The sequence below is a fragment of the Triticum aestivum genome, chromosome 6B (assembly GCF_018294505.1).
Source record: "Triticum aestivum cultivar Chinese Spring chromosome 6B, IWGSC CS RefSeq v2.1, whole genome shotgun sequence".
Lineage (NCBI taxonomy): Eukaryota > Viridiplantae > Streptophyta > Magnoliopsida > Poales > Poaceae > Triticum > Triticum aestivum.
In genome coordinates this window covers 306772584-306789791 of record NC_057810.1, presented here as the reverse complement: position 1 = coordinate 306789791, position 17208 = coordinate 306772584, and the positions used below count along the sequence as shown (strand labels likewise).

General features: G+C 42.1%; 1 protein-coding gene across 7 annotated transcripts; it reads right to left on the bottom strand.

Moving 5' to 3' along the window:
• Window positions 1-254: 254 nt before the first annotated feature.
• LOC123137032 (uncharacterized) lies at window positions 255-5207 on the bottom strand. Of its 7 annotated transcripts, none has more exons than XM_044556571.1 (6): window positions 4946-5207; window positions 3679-3737; window positions 3428-3571; window positions 3266-3325; window positions 3082-3132; window positions 1568-2832 (listed from the first exon to the last, which is right to left on the bottom strand). In XM_044556571.1, exons 3-6 carry the CDS (start codon window positions 3554-3556, stop codon window positions 2653-2655), a joined length of 420 nt encoding a protein of 139 aa, XP_044412506.1. In that variant the 5' UTR covers window positions 3557-3571; window positions 3679-3737; window positions 4946-5207; the 3' UTR covers window positions 1568-2652. The 7 variants fall into 7 exon arrangements, 6 of the variants coding, with proteins under 6 accessions (XP_044412508.1, XP_044412509.1, XP_044412506.1 ...); XM_044556570.1 differs by having other exon boundaries at window positions 3714-3737; XR_006467655.1 differs by lacking the exons at window positions 1568-2832; window positions 4946-5207 and adding exons at window positions 255-762; window positions 1478-1561 and having other exon boundaries at window positions 3428-4939.
• Window positions 5208-17208: the final 12001 nt, after the last annotated feature.

The following is a 17208-nucleotide window of genomic DNA, read 5'->3' as shown; positions in this document are numbered from 1 at the left end:
CACTAATAATGACAGAGTAGAAACCGCTAAAAAAGCACGGTAATTCCACTAAAAACACTGAAATTCCACTAGTAATGAAACTTGCAAAAAAAGTGTATAATCCACTAAAATTACACTGTAAATCCACCAATGATTTACAGTGTAAATTCCGCTTGAAATACACAAAAGGAATTACACTGTAAATACTGCTTAAATAATAGTAAAAATTCCACTGAGAAAGTACTAAAATTACACTAACAAAATACACTAATGAATTACAAAGGAAAGTCCACTTAAAAATGCACTGTAATCCAATGAGAATTACAGTGTAAAATAACCTAAAAGTACACCAAATTTGAACTAAGATTTACAGTGTAAATCATATCGAAGTTGCAACATCGACAAAGAACTACACTATAAACCAGCCGGAATTACACTGTAAACCCAGATATGAATTACAGTGTAAATCCAGATAGAAATTACAGTGCAAATCCACTTATAAAAAACACTGTAAACCACAAATAAATACACTGTAATTTCAACAGTTTTACAGTGTAAAATCCACTCAAAAAAGTTAACTGCATTGACAAAATGCACTGGAACAACCACATATACGTGGACGAACATGGAGAAGCACCACCAGAGAGGGTGATTCCTCCAAGATCTGGTACACAAACTTCAACAATATGGCTAGAGAAGCAGGAAAAACATAGGTAAACACCCCTTCTCGCCCCCTCCTATGCGTTCATCACCTCCTATCGTCTCCCTCCTGCCTGAAGAAATCTGGAAGAAAGAACAGATGGAAAAAGAACATAAGCACACTAAGAAAGAACCAGCACAAATCCTAGGAACAACTAGAACATGGTCACATGTACTACTAGTCTATGATCACAAGAACACTATATACTGAAAACTAGATGCCCAAATCATTGGTTTCTAGATTTGCAGAATAGGAACACACTACAGGGGACAAAAACACACTCAAAGATCACTAGGTTAGCAATTCCATTTAGGGGACAAATACAAGGAACAAAAACACACTACTAGGCTAGCAATTCCATTTAGGTAAAACTAGTTGAAAATATACAAGGTTGAGGATTACTGCAGTTGAGAGAATATGTGACTATTTCCACAAACTTTGGAAACTAAAAAACTAAAACACTATTAAGAAACTTTGATCTACTAGTTTAGACACTTCCTGTTGAATGACCGAATATAAGTAACTTTAGAAGTGTAAACTGCTATGAACTGATACTTGTTTACACTGAATATTGATTAGCATTAACATAAACACTGAAAATAGAAATTATCAGAAAAAATAAGTAACACAATCAGGCTAAAAACACTAAGATTACAGTGTAAAACCCACAAAGAATTATAGTGTAACTCTACTAAGAATTACGCTGTAACCCAATAAAGATTACAGTGTAAATACACCAAAATTGTCAATCTCTTTGCTACAAGAATAGCTTAACCAAAAGGAAGACAAAGTACAAACCATGTTACAGCAGTACGGATTGAACCAAGTTCACCTAAAAAAAGGTCCGTGAAAATTACATCAAAGCCAAGCTCCCCTAGCCTCCTTTACAACCCAGCCAGGCAAAGCAGCGAGAAAGGAGAAAAAGAACCCAACATTACAAGGCAAAAATTTCCCATCTCTAATCTAAAACTAACCACACACAATTAAAAAGGAAATGACAAAAACCACTAAAATTACACTATAAAATCAACTAAAATTACATTAAGATTTACACTATAAATACCGCTGTAAATCCAGTTTGAATCCACTGTAAAATCTACTACACTAAGAAAAACACTGAAAATCCGGTAGGAATTACAGTGTAGATCCAGTAGGAATTACAGTGTAAATGTACCTAGAATTACAGTGTAAAATATAGTAGGAATTACAGTGTAAATGTACCTACAATTACACTGTAAAATCGACCTACAATTACAGTGTAAAGATAGTAGGAATTACAGTGTAAATGTACCTAGAATTACACTGTAAAATCGACCTACAATTATAGTGTAAATATAGTAGGAATTACACTGTAATTTTACCTAGAATTACACTGTGAAATCGACCTAGAATTACACTGTAAAATCGATCTACAATTACAGTGTAAATATAGTAGGAATTATAGTGTAAATGTACCTACAATTACACTATAATTCTACCTAAATTTACACTGTAAAAATCAAGACTCGCAGCGAATGCGTAGTGACAACCGCCAAATGTCATTGATCTCATAGAAGCAACCTTCATAGAATCCTTAAACTTCTTAATATTGCCAAGGAGACTCTCATATACCAATCTAGATAAATCATAGTTCATCACAGAACTACAATCTCTGAAAATGTGGAGATATTTGGAACTAGGAGAAAGGCTTGAATTTGGACACAAGAAAGTGGACAAGGCAATACACATGAAGCAGATGAAAATGTCTTCATTAGGCAATTCTTCAGATTTGAGTGTATTGCAGAAGAAAAAAACCGGTGGGATGCTGGTCACATTGAAATGGGACAAGATAAACTCACGCCCAGCCTCAACATCAGACATAATGGGCTCACCATCAACAGGAAGGTCTAAGATGTCATGTTTGACATATTTGGGAATCGGAATAAACTTCTTCCTAATCTGAATCTCTGAAGCAAGATCAAATTTGGACACTGTCATTTGACAAACCTAAGAGGCACCTCTGTCCTCACAAATTTGAGAAGGCAATCTGCCCTGTAGCTCTGAAGAACACGGACTTGCCTAAGAGACAAGCCACCAATAACGGTGAAGAACAACTTGCCAGAGTATCTAGTGAATGTAGTGGCTACAGGAAAATCAGAAGACCTCTTGCGCTTCTACAACACAACAAGAAACACAAACAAAAGAAAAAATCAAGATAAATTACATTAAAAGGAAACAAAAGAAAGACATCTAGCAACAACAACTAGAACTATATGGAATAGGTTCTTGTGCATCAATAGCCATTCCACAAAAAAATAGATACGATGAAGATTACAAAAGGACTTATCTAAAACTTATATCCATATCTATCATAGAGAAGTTGCATGCAAAAAAGGAAATATAAACAACAAAAAATAAAATACCACATTGCGAGCTCCAGCATTTGTAATCTTCCGTTTTAAGCAATTCACTTTCTGCAAAAACATAAAAAGAGGAATTATCCATTAACTACAAACATGCATTAACTGATACAAAAATGAAACTGGTACAAAAAAGCATTAACAGAAGAAACTGGTACAAAAGCGTTAACTACAGCACCACACTTACATGAGACACGTAGAACTCATACAAAGCTTTCTCCAAATAAGGATCATCCATTTGACCTTCCTGCAGTTAATAGATGAAACAAATGAATGAACTAAAAACCCGGAACAAATAAGCTACCAAGCAAGAAATAAAAGAAATAAAAAATCAAATTAGAAATATAACCTCCAAAGCTTGAAAAGGATCATCCTCGGCAAAATCATTGGGGACAAAAGGATCCCCATCTGAATCATCACAATCTTCAACACAAGCAGCAGAAGTTCCCTTACCAAAAGCCTTCATGAGTTTCCCCATACTTTAATCTATAACCTAAATATGTACAAACGCAAAGAAAAGGACAAAAAGTCTGAGATGAAACGGCAGAAGGGATAAAACATAACAAAAATATAAAGAAGAAATTCATTGATAGCATTTACAGTCTACATCTCTTTTATTTCACTACATAACCCACCGAGAATTACAGTGTAGAAATTCCCTGCGAATTAGAGTGGAAACCAACTGAGAATTACATTGTAAGTACACTGTAATCACCGACTAAGAAAAATACACTGGAATTCCGATGAAAATTACAGTGTAAATCTGAATATAATTACAGTCTAAATCCTCTAAGAAATACACTGGAATCAGATGCATCACAAGAACTTACAAACTAGCGATGCATCACAAGAACAGTCACAATTCCTCTGCTACCAATAACACTGTAAATTACACTGAATTTACACTGTAAAATCAGCTATCAATTACACTGTAAATCCACAACGCAATTCCACTATAAAAATTCAAGTGAATTACACTGTAATTCCACTAGAGAATACAGTGCAAATCCATGGCAATTACACTATAAATCAGCTATCAAATTACACTGTACATCACTGACAAATACACTGTAATTCCACTAACAAATACTCCCTCCGTCCAAAAATACTTGTCACCAAAATGGATAAAAGTGAATGTATCTAGACGTATTTTAGTTCTAGATACATCTCTTATCATTCATTTTGATGACAAGTATTTCCGGATGAAGGGAGTACAGTGCAACCCCACTGACAAAAATACACTGCAATTAGGACATATACATTGTTATTCCACTAGCAAATACAGTGCAGATCCACTGACAAAATACACTGAAATTACACTATAAAATAACCAGGGATTACACTACAAATTGCTTTGGATTTACACTACAAATATTCTACCTATCCACTAGAAAATTACAATGAAAATCCAGTATAAAATACACTGAAAATCACACTAAAAAACAATGGGGATTGCACTGTAAATTCAAAAAAGGAATTACAGAGTAAACCACATACCCACTAAAACATACTAGTGAAGAGAAATGGTCTATGGATTAAAGGCCAGGGAACAGAATACATACATTCGAACTGACTAAATACATCAGACTACTACAACTAAGCAAGCCAGCCTCACATGAATAACTCGAATGCCAACAACCAATCAATTACGGATCAGCAGATCAAACTGACGCACATCCCAGCTACCGCGCTTAGCAGATCAATCAAACGCATCCCAGAAACGGCACTAACCTAAACAAATCTACACGGAAAAAAGCTGCGGGGATGGATACAATCATCATATCTGACAGACAAAACCAACTCCCAACCTAACAGATCACTGGAACAACAAAAAGGGAAGGGGGGGGGGGGGGCGAATCCGACGAACAAAATTGCCAGCGGCGGAAATGGGGACGGGTCGGTGCGGGGCCGAGAGATGCCGCAGATCCCGACGGCGGGAACAGAAGGGAGGCGGAGGAAGCGGGGCAACACGACGGAGAGCGCGGACGAGCCACCACCAAAACACTAGATCGAGCGGCGAGGCGGAGCTCCAATCGCCATGGCTATCTCTCTCTCGCTCGACTCTATTCGGGGTTGCGTGTTTGAAGTCACAAAAGGGCTGGGAGGAGGAGGGTGACATGGGTTGCGATGGAAAATATAATGGGTCAACCACACGGGCCCGATAAGGGAAACGAGACAAGATAACGGGTCACACACGAATCTCAGCACATAGATCGCACGGCACAGAAAACAGATGAAAGCGAATTGTTTTCATCCGGATGTAAATTAGCAGATCCGAACGGCATCCATAGTACGTGTCCTTGGACATGCATGGGCAACAGAAGGGACACGCAACAACCATGTGGTACCGTCCGGCGTGCCCCGTAGCGACCGATGCCGTCATACCAGCCGCCACCGTGGGCGCGCCTGGCTTCCGTCTCTTGTCGTCTGCCGCCGAACAGGGTCAAGCAGCGTGCGTCATGCCCGGCGAGTGTGCCGTGGCTGCGGGCGCGCCTTCTGGCCGGCCTGCGTTCTCTTCTGTTATGATTGTTGTCCCCTCTTTGTACTTGAGGGTTGGCTGGCTTTATATAGTCAGTCGACGGAGTTGAATGGATGGTATGTGGAGCACATACGTCCGACCGCCGATCTTCTTTCGGTTCTTCTTGACACCCAAGTCTGCATGAAGAAAAGAAAATATATAGACACATACCTTGTTATTTGCCACCTATTCCTTTCTATGTGATTCTCGTGGGTCGGTTGCACTTATTTCCATATTTTCCTTTTCTAGCTTGCCGATTATTTGCCAATTCCATCACTTAACTTGAAGGTGGTCACGTATAGTGTACACCCGATGTCAGTACATGCATATCCCATGTACGTTGTTGCTTTATAAGGGCCCGTATATTTCATGTAACTATGCCATAATCACCCGGCCATTATAGCCCATTAATGCATCTTCTTCAATTAGGCCGAAGACTATGCCATGAGCATTTTACGTGCACATGTATAACCCTTTTAGGATAAGAAGTTAGGCACACACCCTTAGAACTTCTCCCTGCACGAGCACACCTTTTGCATATTTGCATGCACACGAGGCCATGCATTTTGAACATATATTACATGGGCACTCCTTGCTCTATCACTATGTTTAACTTATTGAGAAAACAGAATATTGGAACAAAATAATTTCGTACTATTACTTGTACAAAATCTCGTTGAACACCCTACGAGAATTGTACGCGGTGTCTGAAATCAGCTTTCTTATATGGTGGGTTACGCCACCAACCAAAGTTGAAAATCTTTCATTTGAGTTTTTTTTTCTTCAGTTTTGAAATTCCTCAGTTTTTCAAATCCTTCAACTTTGCATTGTCTTCACTCTTTCCGTCGTTGTTCTTCATTTGACTATATATATATATGAGTTTATGTCCTCTACAGTATTCACTTATTGCTAATTCTTTAAGTTGATTTTTCTGCTAAGTGAATGTGACCGGACCCTTGCCCCTCTATGCTAAACTAAACCCAGTCTGTTCAAAAATTCTTCATGTACGTTCTATTTGAAACTCGTTCAAATTCTTTGCCGTGTCCTTGTCAGCTAAAGAAATTGCGAATGACACTTTAATATATTCTTATCTGAAATTTTCGGCTTTTGCCGCTCAAACTATTACGCATTCCATGATATAATTTTCTATTCACCCATGATCTCACACGATCTCCACTTCACAGTACGTGGGTGACACATGTCGCGCGAATGAGAAGGGTCAGGGGCACGTTCGTCCAAATTCTTCGGGCAAACAGTTATTCATCTCCGCTATAAATACCCCTCCCCTTCTTCATTTCACTTTTACTCCGCTCGAACTCACTCCCTCGCTCGAGCTTCTCAAAACCTAGCGCCGCCGCTACCTCCATCGTCGCTGGTGAGGAAGAGCTTCACTGCCTCGCCCTCGTCGCCCTCGTACTCGCGCCAACCGAGGAAATCTTCCCTCCGTCACCACCGTAGACGTCTTCCTCCGCCAAGTTAGCGCGTGGAAGATCCGAGCCGACGAACTTCCAAATCTACACTTCTAGTTCTTCGTGTTCTTCGTCAAGGGTAATTAAAAGTTACTTTTACCGCATTTATTCTACTAATGATTTTCATCAAATCTTCAAAAGGTGTTTATTCTTCAACCTCCACACTCTAAACACCTAGAACAAATCTTCAGTTCTTGATCTGTTTCTCTAAGTGACGTTTTTCTCATGATTCCTCAATTGTGTGAATCTCACGATCCGCACAACTCTGGAACCTAAGACAAAGAATGCTTAGTAAAATTCTTCAAGACACATCGGGTCAATTTCCTCAAACTTCATCAATTCTTACAAAACCTTCTGAGAACGCATATGACCTCTTCAAATTCTTCACATCTATACTCTGTTCACAGGTACTCATGTCAGCTGCTGAATCACTAGGTTCTCATAAACTTAAATCATTTGCAACATTCCTCAAAGAAAAGCTGCATACATCTTCTGAGAACTTAATTGTGCAAATTCCTCAGCTAAAGAAAATGGCTGGCGGTAAACGTCCTCAGAAAGGAGGAAAGAAGCTTGAAGTAAACACTGCCTTTTTGATCCTTGCGGACATCTATGCAGGGTATTGCACACCTGATGAGGAAAAATATGGCAAGGAAACGAAGAATGAGCGCAAAGTGCGCATTCAGAGGATCGAAAGGAGATGGGCAAGAGAGTGGAGGGATGATACGTCTCCGTCGTATCTATAAATTTTTATTATTCCATGCCAATATTATTCAACTTTCATATACTTTTGGCAACTTTTTATATTATTTTTGGGACTAACATATTGATCCAGTGCCTAGTGCCAGTTCCTGTTTGTTGCATGTTTTATGTTTCGCAGAAAACCCATATCAAACGAGTCCAAACGGGATAAAAACAGATGGAGAATTATTTTGGAATATTTATGATTTTTGGGAAGTAAAATCAACGCAAGATGGTGCCCGAGGGGGCCAGTAGATAGGGGGGCGCGCCCCAGGGAGGCAGGCGTGCCCTGGACTCTCCTGGGCACCCCGTAAGGCGGTTGATGCTCTTCTTTTGCCGCAAGAAAGCTAATTTTATGAGAAAGATCTGGGCGAAATATTCACCCCAATCGGAGTTACGGATCTCCGGATATAAAAGAAACGGTGAAGGGGCAGGATCTGGGAACGCAGAAACAGAGAGAGACAGAGAGATAGATCCAATCTCGGAGGGGCTCTCACCCCTCCCAAGCCATGGGAGCCAAGGACCAGAGGGGAAACCCTTCTCCCATCTAGGGAGAAGGTCAAGGAAGAAGAAGAAGAAGGGGGTCTCTCTCCCCCTTGCTTCCGGTGGCGCTGGAACGCCGCCTGGGGCCATCATCATCACCACGATCTTCACCAACACCTCTGCCATCTTCACCAACATCTCCATCACCTTCCCCCATCTATATTCAGCGGTCCACTCTCCCGCATTCCGCTGTACCCTCTACTTGAACATGGTGCTTTATGCTTCATATTATTATCCAATGATGTGTTGCCATCCTATGATGTCTGAGTAGATTTTCGTTGTCCTATCGGTGATTGGTGAATTGCTATGATTGGTTTGAGTTGCATGTTTTATTATTGGTGCTGTCCTATGTTGCTCTCCGTGTTGCGCAAGCATGAGGGATCCCCGCTGTAGGGTTTGCAATATGTTCATGATTTGCTTATGGTGGGCGGCGTGAGTGACAGAAGCACAGACCCGAGTAAGTAGGTTGTTTGCGTATGGGATAAAGGGGACTTGATACTTTAATGCTATGGTTGGGTTTTACCTTAATGATCTTTAGTAGTTGAGGATGCTTGCTAGAGTTGCAATCATAAGTGCATATGATCCAAGAAGAGAAAGTATGTTAGCTTATGCCTCTCCTTCAAATAGAATTGCAATAGTGATTACCGATCTAGCAACGTAGTCAATTGCTCAGGGACAATTCCACAACTCCTACCACCACTTTTCCACACTCGCTATATTTACTTTATTGCTTCTTTATCTAAAAATCCCCTAGTTTATATTTACGTGCTCTTCATTATCTTGCAAACCTATCCAACAACACCTACAAAGTACTTCTAGTTTCATACTTGTTCTAGGTAAAGTGAACACTAAGCGTGCGTAGAGTCGTATCAGTGGCAGATAGGACTTGGGAGGATATTTGTTCTACCTTTAGCTCCTCGTTGGGTTTGACACTCTTAGTTATCGAAAGAGGCTACAATTATCCCCTACACTTGTGGGTTATCAAGGGAGTACAGATATATTACTCCCAAATACATGAAGAAATTCGCTCTTAACCCTTCGTGCTCAAGACCTCCTCTGGCACCTGGCCAGCTAGCTGATCCAACAACCCTTAAATGTGGTGAGGATTATGCTGATGAGTGGGCTAGGCGGCAAGCAAAGTTGGCCAAGCAGGCCAAAGAAGCAGTGCATAAATTCAATGAAGATTCTGCTGCTGCCGCTGCCACTGCTGAGGCTTCTTCAAGTAAGAAGGCCATGCCTAATAAGCCTGCAAAGAAACCACTTTCCTCTGCAATGCCCTCACGGCCAAGCTCTTCTGCAATGCCCTTATGGCCAATTTCCTCAGTGCCACCGAGGCAAATTCCTCAAGCTGCCCCAGTTCCTCAAGCTGCACCAATTCCTCGAGCTTCAAAACCCTCAGCTCCTCCGGCAAAGTCCTCAGCACCCGTGCATCTCGCCATGTGCCAAAGGGCCACAGGAATATCTATTGCCTCAGGAGCCTCAACGAGTTCTTTAGCTCACCCTTCAACTACCGGTCCCACTCTACTGAAGACCAAGGCCACTGCTGGACGAGGCACTAGACCAAGTCCTCACAAAAAGCAGGTGGTCTTTCAAATTCCATCTGGTGATGATGAACTTCCCGATATCATCAGGGACAGATAGCAGCGGGCCGCTAGGGCCAAAGGAAGTGTTGTGCCCCTACTTGTGGATCCAAAGAAGATCCTTGATTTCATCGATCTCTGGCACCAGGACCCCAATGCTCCAATGCCAGATTTGGGCCTCACTCCTGGACAAAGTCACGTTGTGACTGCGTTCATCACTGAAGAAAAATGGAAGTATGACCAAGCCAGGTCAGTGAAGAAAGCGCAGTACAAGAAGCAACGCTACTTAAAGGACAACGTCCTCAGTCTTTCGCCTGAGCAGCTCCTTGCACTGCAAGCTAAAATCAAGAAGCTCAGCGGAGAATTTGAAGCCTACAAGGCTGATTGGAAGGGCGCCAAGGTCCGCTTTGTCAAGCTGATGAAGACATTCACTTCAAGTGTTGTTGCTCCTGTGCGCATTGAAGTCACTCCAGCTGAAGCATCTGCCCAAGCCACTGAAGGAATTGCCAGCACCGCTGATGAATTTCAGGCTGCTGATGAAACTGCAAGCACCAGGGCTACTGAAGAAATTCCAGCCTCTGAAGAAACTGCCAGTGCAACCACTAGTGTTGCGCCTGAAGAAATTGCAGGCTAGCTGAAGACTCTATCGCTGCGCCTGATGAAACTGCTCAAGACAGGCCAACTGCATCAGTTGTGCCTGAAGAAATTGATCCCACTACCACTGATCCGCCCGCACCAACACCGAGTCCAATTCTTCCTTCTGCTTTGGAAGTAAAGAAAACCAAAGCTGCTGAGTGTGCTGCTTTGAAGAAGAGGAAGGCATCAGCTGCCTCAGAATCTTCGGCCCCCAAGAAGGCGAAGATTTTGACAAGTTCACTGGAGAATCCCATTGATGTTGTTCCTCTCGCAAGCATGCCATCTAAGGAACTTGTACCTCGTGGCGAAGAATATCAGATTCCTAAAGAATCTGTAGAAGACGATCCCTCTGCTGCTTCCACAGAGCAGATGGATGAAGAAATTGAGGTTGAAGCTTTCACCTCAACCCCTCAGGTATCATCGCCAATGCCTCAGTTTACTGCTGAAGAGGCCGGCGTTAAAGAAATGGAAGTGGATGAGGATGTGGACATTGGCTGCACTACTCCCGTGATGAATGATGATTTTTGGGAGAGTCAGCACCCTAACTCGCCTCTGTACACACCAATCCAACAAATTCCTCAGTCCCCGGCTCCAACTGAAGTTCAAATGGGTTCTTAAGAAATTCATGCCACCCCTTCCATTCCTGAAGAGATTCCAGCCACTAGTGCTGATGAACATGTTGCTGAAGAAATGGAGGCCCAGGCTGCCACTGAACTAGAAGCTGAAATTCCTTAGCCTGCGGCTCCTGAAATTGAAGTTCCAGAAGTTATTCTTCAGATCACCGATACTCCTCAGCCACAGCCAAAGAATCCATTCTCCAAGACTCCGAAGTTCAAGGCTGATGCCTTCTTCAATGAGCATGTATTCTTCACTGACTACAATCCATATGATTCTGCTCGTCTAAGGAGGAAGCGATTCTGGACTACCAGCCAGGCAAACTTCTATTCTTCAGTGCTATTCAACAAAGACAAGGTCTTCGATAATGAGCATATTCCTCACTTGGATATGGAATCACTGCCTTGCTTTGCACCAGTCCTCACTGCCATTCATGATGCTGGCCTGCTCAATTTCTGCACTAACATATGCGATTGGAATGAAGAACTTATTCTTCAATTCTATGCGACACTACACATCGCAGGAAATACTGAAGATGTGAATTCCTGGGTGCTGGACTGGATGATAGAGAACACACACTACAAGGCACCGGCAACTGAATTGCTGCATGCCATGCCAGTCAGTCCTCCCCCAGAAGGTGCGCGTCTGATATATTCTGAAACTGAGCTGTCCGATCATTTCATGCAAGTGCTAATGAAACCACTGAATCCTGGACAAGCATCAAGGACCAAATTCCTCATGAAGGAATTGCAGTATGTGCCGAGCACAGTCTATCGCATTCTGACGAAGACTTTGAGTCCAATCAAGGGCCACGACTCGAATGATGAAGAAGTCGTTGGCATCATAAAGAATCTGCTGTTCAACATCATGCACGGTATTCCCGTGAATTATCATGATTTCTTCATGAGGACTCTAGCAAATGTCGCTATGTCCCCGTTTGAGTTGAAGCCTTACGCTCCCTGGATCATGAGATTCCTTAGAACAAGGTCTTCACTCAACTACAAAGCTGATACACTCAACCATGGCAGCTTCTTGCCCCCGATTGAAGTCCTCAAACGAACATTTTCCTCAGCTAATGAAAAGGGCAAGGCCACTGCTGTCATTGATGAGGGCATTCGACCATTGGACGGACAGTTTGGCAAAGCTGCTTCATACTCCACCAATGATGATTCCGCCGCTCATGATACTATCGCAAATGCTTCAAAGCAAAGTCCTCAGGCAACAACTCCAAGGGTGATGACTGATCGTGAGCTTCTCCTCAGTCTTCATCAGAAGGTGGATCGCAATCACAAATGGGTGAAACGCCAGTTTGGTTCAATTCTTCACAATATGACTACCACTTATAATTCAGTGAATAAGAACCATTACTACCTCAATGAAATGTTCGATTGCACCTGGGCTATATTGTCTCACCTTTACGGTGATGAGGATCTCAAGCAGATGGGCTTCAAGCAGGACTTCGGCTGGGCTAAGCCTCCACCGAAGAAATTCAAGAAGGTCGAAGTTCCTCCCTTGGTGCCGAGTTCATATTCCTCGTCCCGCGACGCTGATGAAAATGAAGATCTGGACGACACTACAGCAGGCCCTACTCCAACAAACGACTCCAACAACACTGGCGCTCCTCCATCGACTTCGTGAAGAAATTCTTCAGGGGCGTTAGTCCTCACTTTTTGTCCCTTTTGGTCATTTGATGACAAAGGGGGAGAAATTTGAGTTAGTCTTCAAGCGGGTCTATATATGGGTGTTTTTTTGTTAAGTTGCAACTCTCGCTCTTCTGAAGCTTTTGTTGATTGAGTTGTAAACTTAAGTCCGATGGTGACCTAATACTTTTGCTCTGTTTTTCTGCATGCTATCTCCTCATTAATTCTATGCACACATGCTGAATTACATCAGTCACCATATTTCATCATGCATTTCAAATTCTTCATTCTATATGTTAAATGCGTGTATGAATTACAAGATATAGGGGGAGATCTCCATCATTCTACTCTTCAAGTGTGCATTGCTTCAAAAGCAAATAACTCACTATGCACATCTTCAGGGGGAGTTCTTCTATATCTTGCAATCAAATTCCTCAATATTGAGTACTTTCAATTCATATGTTTATCCCCATTGAAAACTTAACCTATATTGTCATCAATCACCAAAAAGGGGGAGATTGTAAGTGCATCTAGTGCCCCTTAGTGATTTTGGTGTATTGAAGACTTATAGGTTAAGGGACTAATATGTTTGTGAGTGTACACAGGCTCTATAAGTCAATGAGGAGTTTGATATTTACAGTGAAAGTCGACCCCTAAAAATGAATGTCTTCGACTGAAGACTTTAGTTCTCCTGAAGACTTTGAAAGTGAAGAAATTGGTGTGACCTTGAAGACTTCGATATTCATGCGAGGAATCTGGAGCGTGAAGACTTCTGTTTTCGTAGTTTCATTTTCTTCTCCTTGAGTCATAGGAAACACCGTATTGTTAAAGGGGGTCAAGGTAATACTAAGGAAACAGATTTCCAAGTGACACTCATCTCAAAATCCTACACCTGCCCAATCCTTCGAGTGAAGCCATTGGAAATCTCATATCAGTTCAGTCAAATTTCTTCAGTGACAGAGACAAAGATCTTCTGGTCTCTGAGGAATTTGTTCCGACTGAGGAGTTAGGAATTCGCCAGTGTGGATTGCCTACACAGTGAGGAACATGATAGCCCTGAGGAATTCGAACCTCAAAATATCCGACCATTGCTGAGCCTCGCGCTAGCTGTTCCAAAATATCTACCACCTAACGGTCATATCTGCCGAGGGCATTTATGTCTTATCATGTCGGGCTGCTCCCTAGGCTATAAATAGCCGCCCCAACAACCACTAGCTAGTTGGCTACTCCAAGAGAAACTGACACTTGTCATTTGAGAGCATCCCATCCTCCGAGGACTTTGAGCGAAAATCATCGAGTGAGGAAAACCCAAAACCCAAACCTACAAACCCCAAAGTGATTGAGCATCACTAAAGAGATTGTTCCTGTGTGGAACCGATGCTTGTTACCTTTGAGGACTGTGTATCCTCCAGACAGTTAGGCGTCATGGTCTGAGCATCCAAGAGGAATTTTGGATTGCCAAGTGACCAAGTCTGTGAAGGTTTGGAAGTCACCTGTGAAGACTTACCACTACTATTGGGCGAGGTCTGTGTGATCTTAGCTCAAGGAGAATACGGTGAGGACTGTGTATCCTCAAGTTTAAATACTCAGCCGCTCCCACCAGACGTACAATTGTCACATCAGTTGGAACTGGTCTACCAAATCATTTCCTTCACCAAGCCAACTGGTTCTATTTCCTCAACTCATTCATTTCCTCATTATGTGTTGATGAACCTGATCATTACTGTTTGAAGACATTGACTGAAGACATTCTCTATTTCCTCATTCCTAATTCTTCAATATGTTTGTCTTCATCTTGCTTATCCTGTGTTTACGCTTTCTGTACTCAGTGCTTGTCTTTCATTTCATCATGATGACTATGTTGTTACTCTGTTTTGCTTATACCTGAGTACATATTCCGTTGCAAGTAGTTCTTCACTTAGGAATTTCCTCACCCTGAAATTCCTAAGTGAAGTTTTCTTAAATATCACCTATTCACCCCCTCTAGTCGACGTAATGCACTTTCACAGCCAACTGCATCTTAAGTGCCTCAAATGCTTCATTAGCAACATCACTCTAGACGAAATGACCAGTATTTTTCATCATCTAGTATAAAGGAATCGCCTTCTCACCCAGGCGGCTTATAAACCGGCTCAAGGCCGCAATATGACCCGCCAGGCGTTGAATATCATTGATACATGCTGGCTTAGACAGAGAAGTAATTGCCTGCATTTTCTCTGGATTAGCTTCAATGGCCCTTTCTGAGACCAGAAAACCTAGCAATTTTCCTGCTAGCACACCAAAGACACAGTTGGCCTGGTTAAGCATCATCTTGTACACCCGGAGATTATCAAAGGTTTCTTTCAAATCATCAAGTAGGGATTCCTTCTTCTTGGACTTGACCACAATGTCGTCCACATAAGCATGAACATTGCGTCCAATCTACTCATGAAAGAAATTCTGAACACAACATTGGTAAGTCGCTTGAGGACTCTTAAACCCAGAAGGCATCAAGACATAACTGTAAGCTCCAAAGGGGGTGATGAAGGTTGTCTTCTCCTGATCCTCAACTGCCATCTTGATCTGATGATAACTAGAGTAAGCATCCAGGAAACACAAACTCTCACAACCCGCTGTGGCATCAATGATCTGGTCAATGCGGGGGAGAGGAAATAGATCAGCTGGTAACCAGTGAGGGTAAAGCCTTGTTAAGATCGGTGTAATCAACACACATGCGCCTAGTGCCATTCTTTTTAAGCATAAACACAGGATTAGCAAACCACTAAGGGTAAAAGACTTCAATTATGAACCCGGCAGCTAGGAGCCGGGCCACCTCTTCTCCAATAGCTTTATGCCTCTCCTCGTTAAAACGATGGAGAAACTATCGAACATGCACTGGTACAGTGAGGTGCCATACAAACAGTTTTTAACCCCTTTCCGTGACGACATTTTGAACCATTGCCAAGTGAGTGTGTGCGATAGGGGGTCCTTCCCACACGACCCAAAAACCGTCGGGTATAGGGAGCCATGATGCATACAGTTGTCCCTATAAAACTGTTTCTGATACCTCGAATATCCTAAACGCTCCATCCTTGCTACTCATTTGCGCTCGCATTGCCATTGCAGTCGGTATTATGTGGTGCTACATTTACAATGCGTGACCCATCACAAACAGTTCACGATTATAGAATGTGCATGATAAGCAGACAATCACACACATTTATTTTTCCTTGACTGTATGTGATTCAATGTAAGAGTGCATATAGTTGCTCCTATAAAACTGTATGCGAAGCTTGAATATATCCCACATGATTCCTCCATCGTACTCGCGTCGGATGAAGACCTATCGCACGCGTTCTTCTATGACCAAACATTTGCAATGTGCACAACATCATAAATAGTCCATAATTGCCAAGCGTGTGTGGTAAGGTGACTTCCGCAAACATTTAATAAGAAGAAACTATGTGCGATGTTGTTGTTAATCTCACACTTTTTTCTTGGCTGATCGTGTGTGCAGTAGAGATTGATCGCACTGGTAGTGGATCTGAGAAACGTGTCTCATTTCCACGTATATCGCAGACGTTTTGCTTTCGCAAACCGTGTGCAGTGTAATCCCTTATTTATCCCTAATTTAATCCCTGCATTTAAAAATCATAGATTTTGAATTTGAAAGTAGGCAATCACTTATTTCATAGCGAACCATGTTTATTACAAATATAGGTTCAACCACGAATGCATAATTCGATGCACAGGTACATATACTGAAGAACTACGGAAGCACCAAGTAAAGAATGATGAACCACAGTTGTACTAAAGATTGTAAAGAGAGAGGCGAAAGACATTCTGGTTGCTGGAGAATGTGAAGCGGAATGCCATATTGTTCCCTCCTCCATGCATAATGCGCGCACGACTCTAGGCCAACCCCTTGTGATCGCTGCCTGGTCATCCTTCATTGTCCTCATTAGGTTAACCTTCATTCCGTGTCCACCAATCATGTACTTTGCGAGGTAATATTGAGTAAACTGCTTTGGGAACCACTGCGAACAAAAAAGATTGAGACATTGTTGTCTAAGAACTCATTATGGGAAATAAAAAGAGAAGACTGCAGAGTTTGTAGTTACCATCCTACAACTCACTGTTGTGTTGGATAGAGCGTAAATAAATAATTTGCTTGCCACCATTCGTATCTTTTTGCTAATAATCCTTATCAGTTTCCTCACTTGATGCTTGTTCATGAATATCTCATTGGCCCATATGCAAAAAGGGTCGATGCGTGGATCTTTGCCAAGGGCATATGTACCTACAAGCAACAAGTCGATATTAGAAGCTAACAAGTGTCCATGCCTGGATCTATATGCACTACATTATGGAATGACGGGGGAGTACAAGACGAGGGATGAAACTAACCTCGG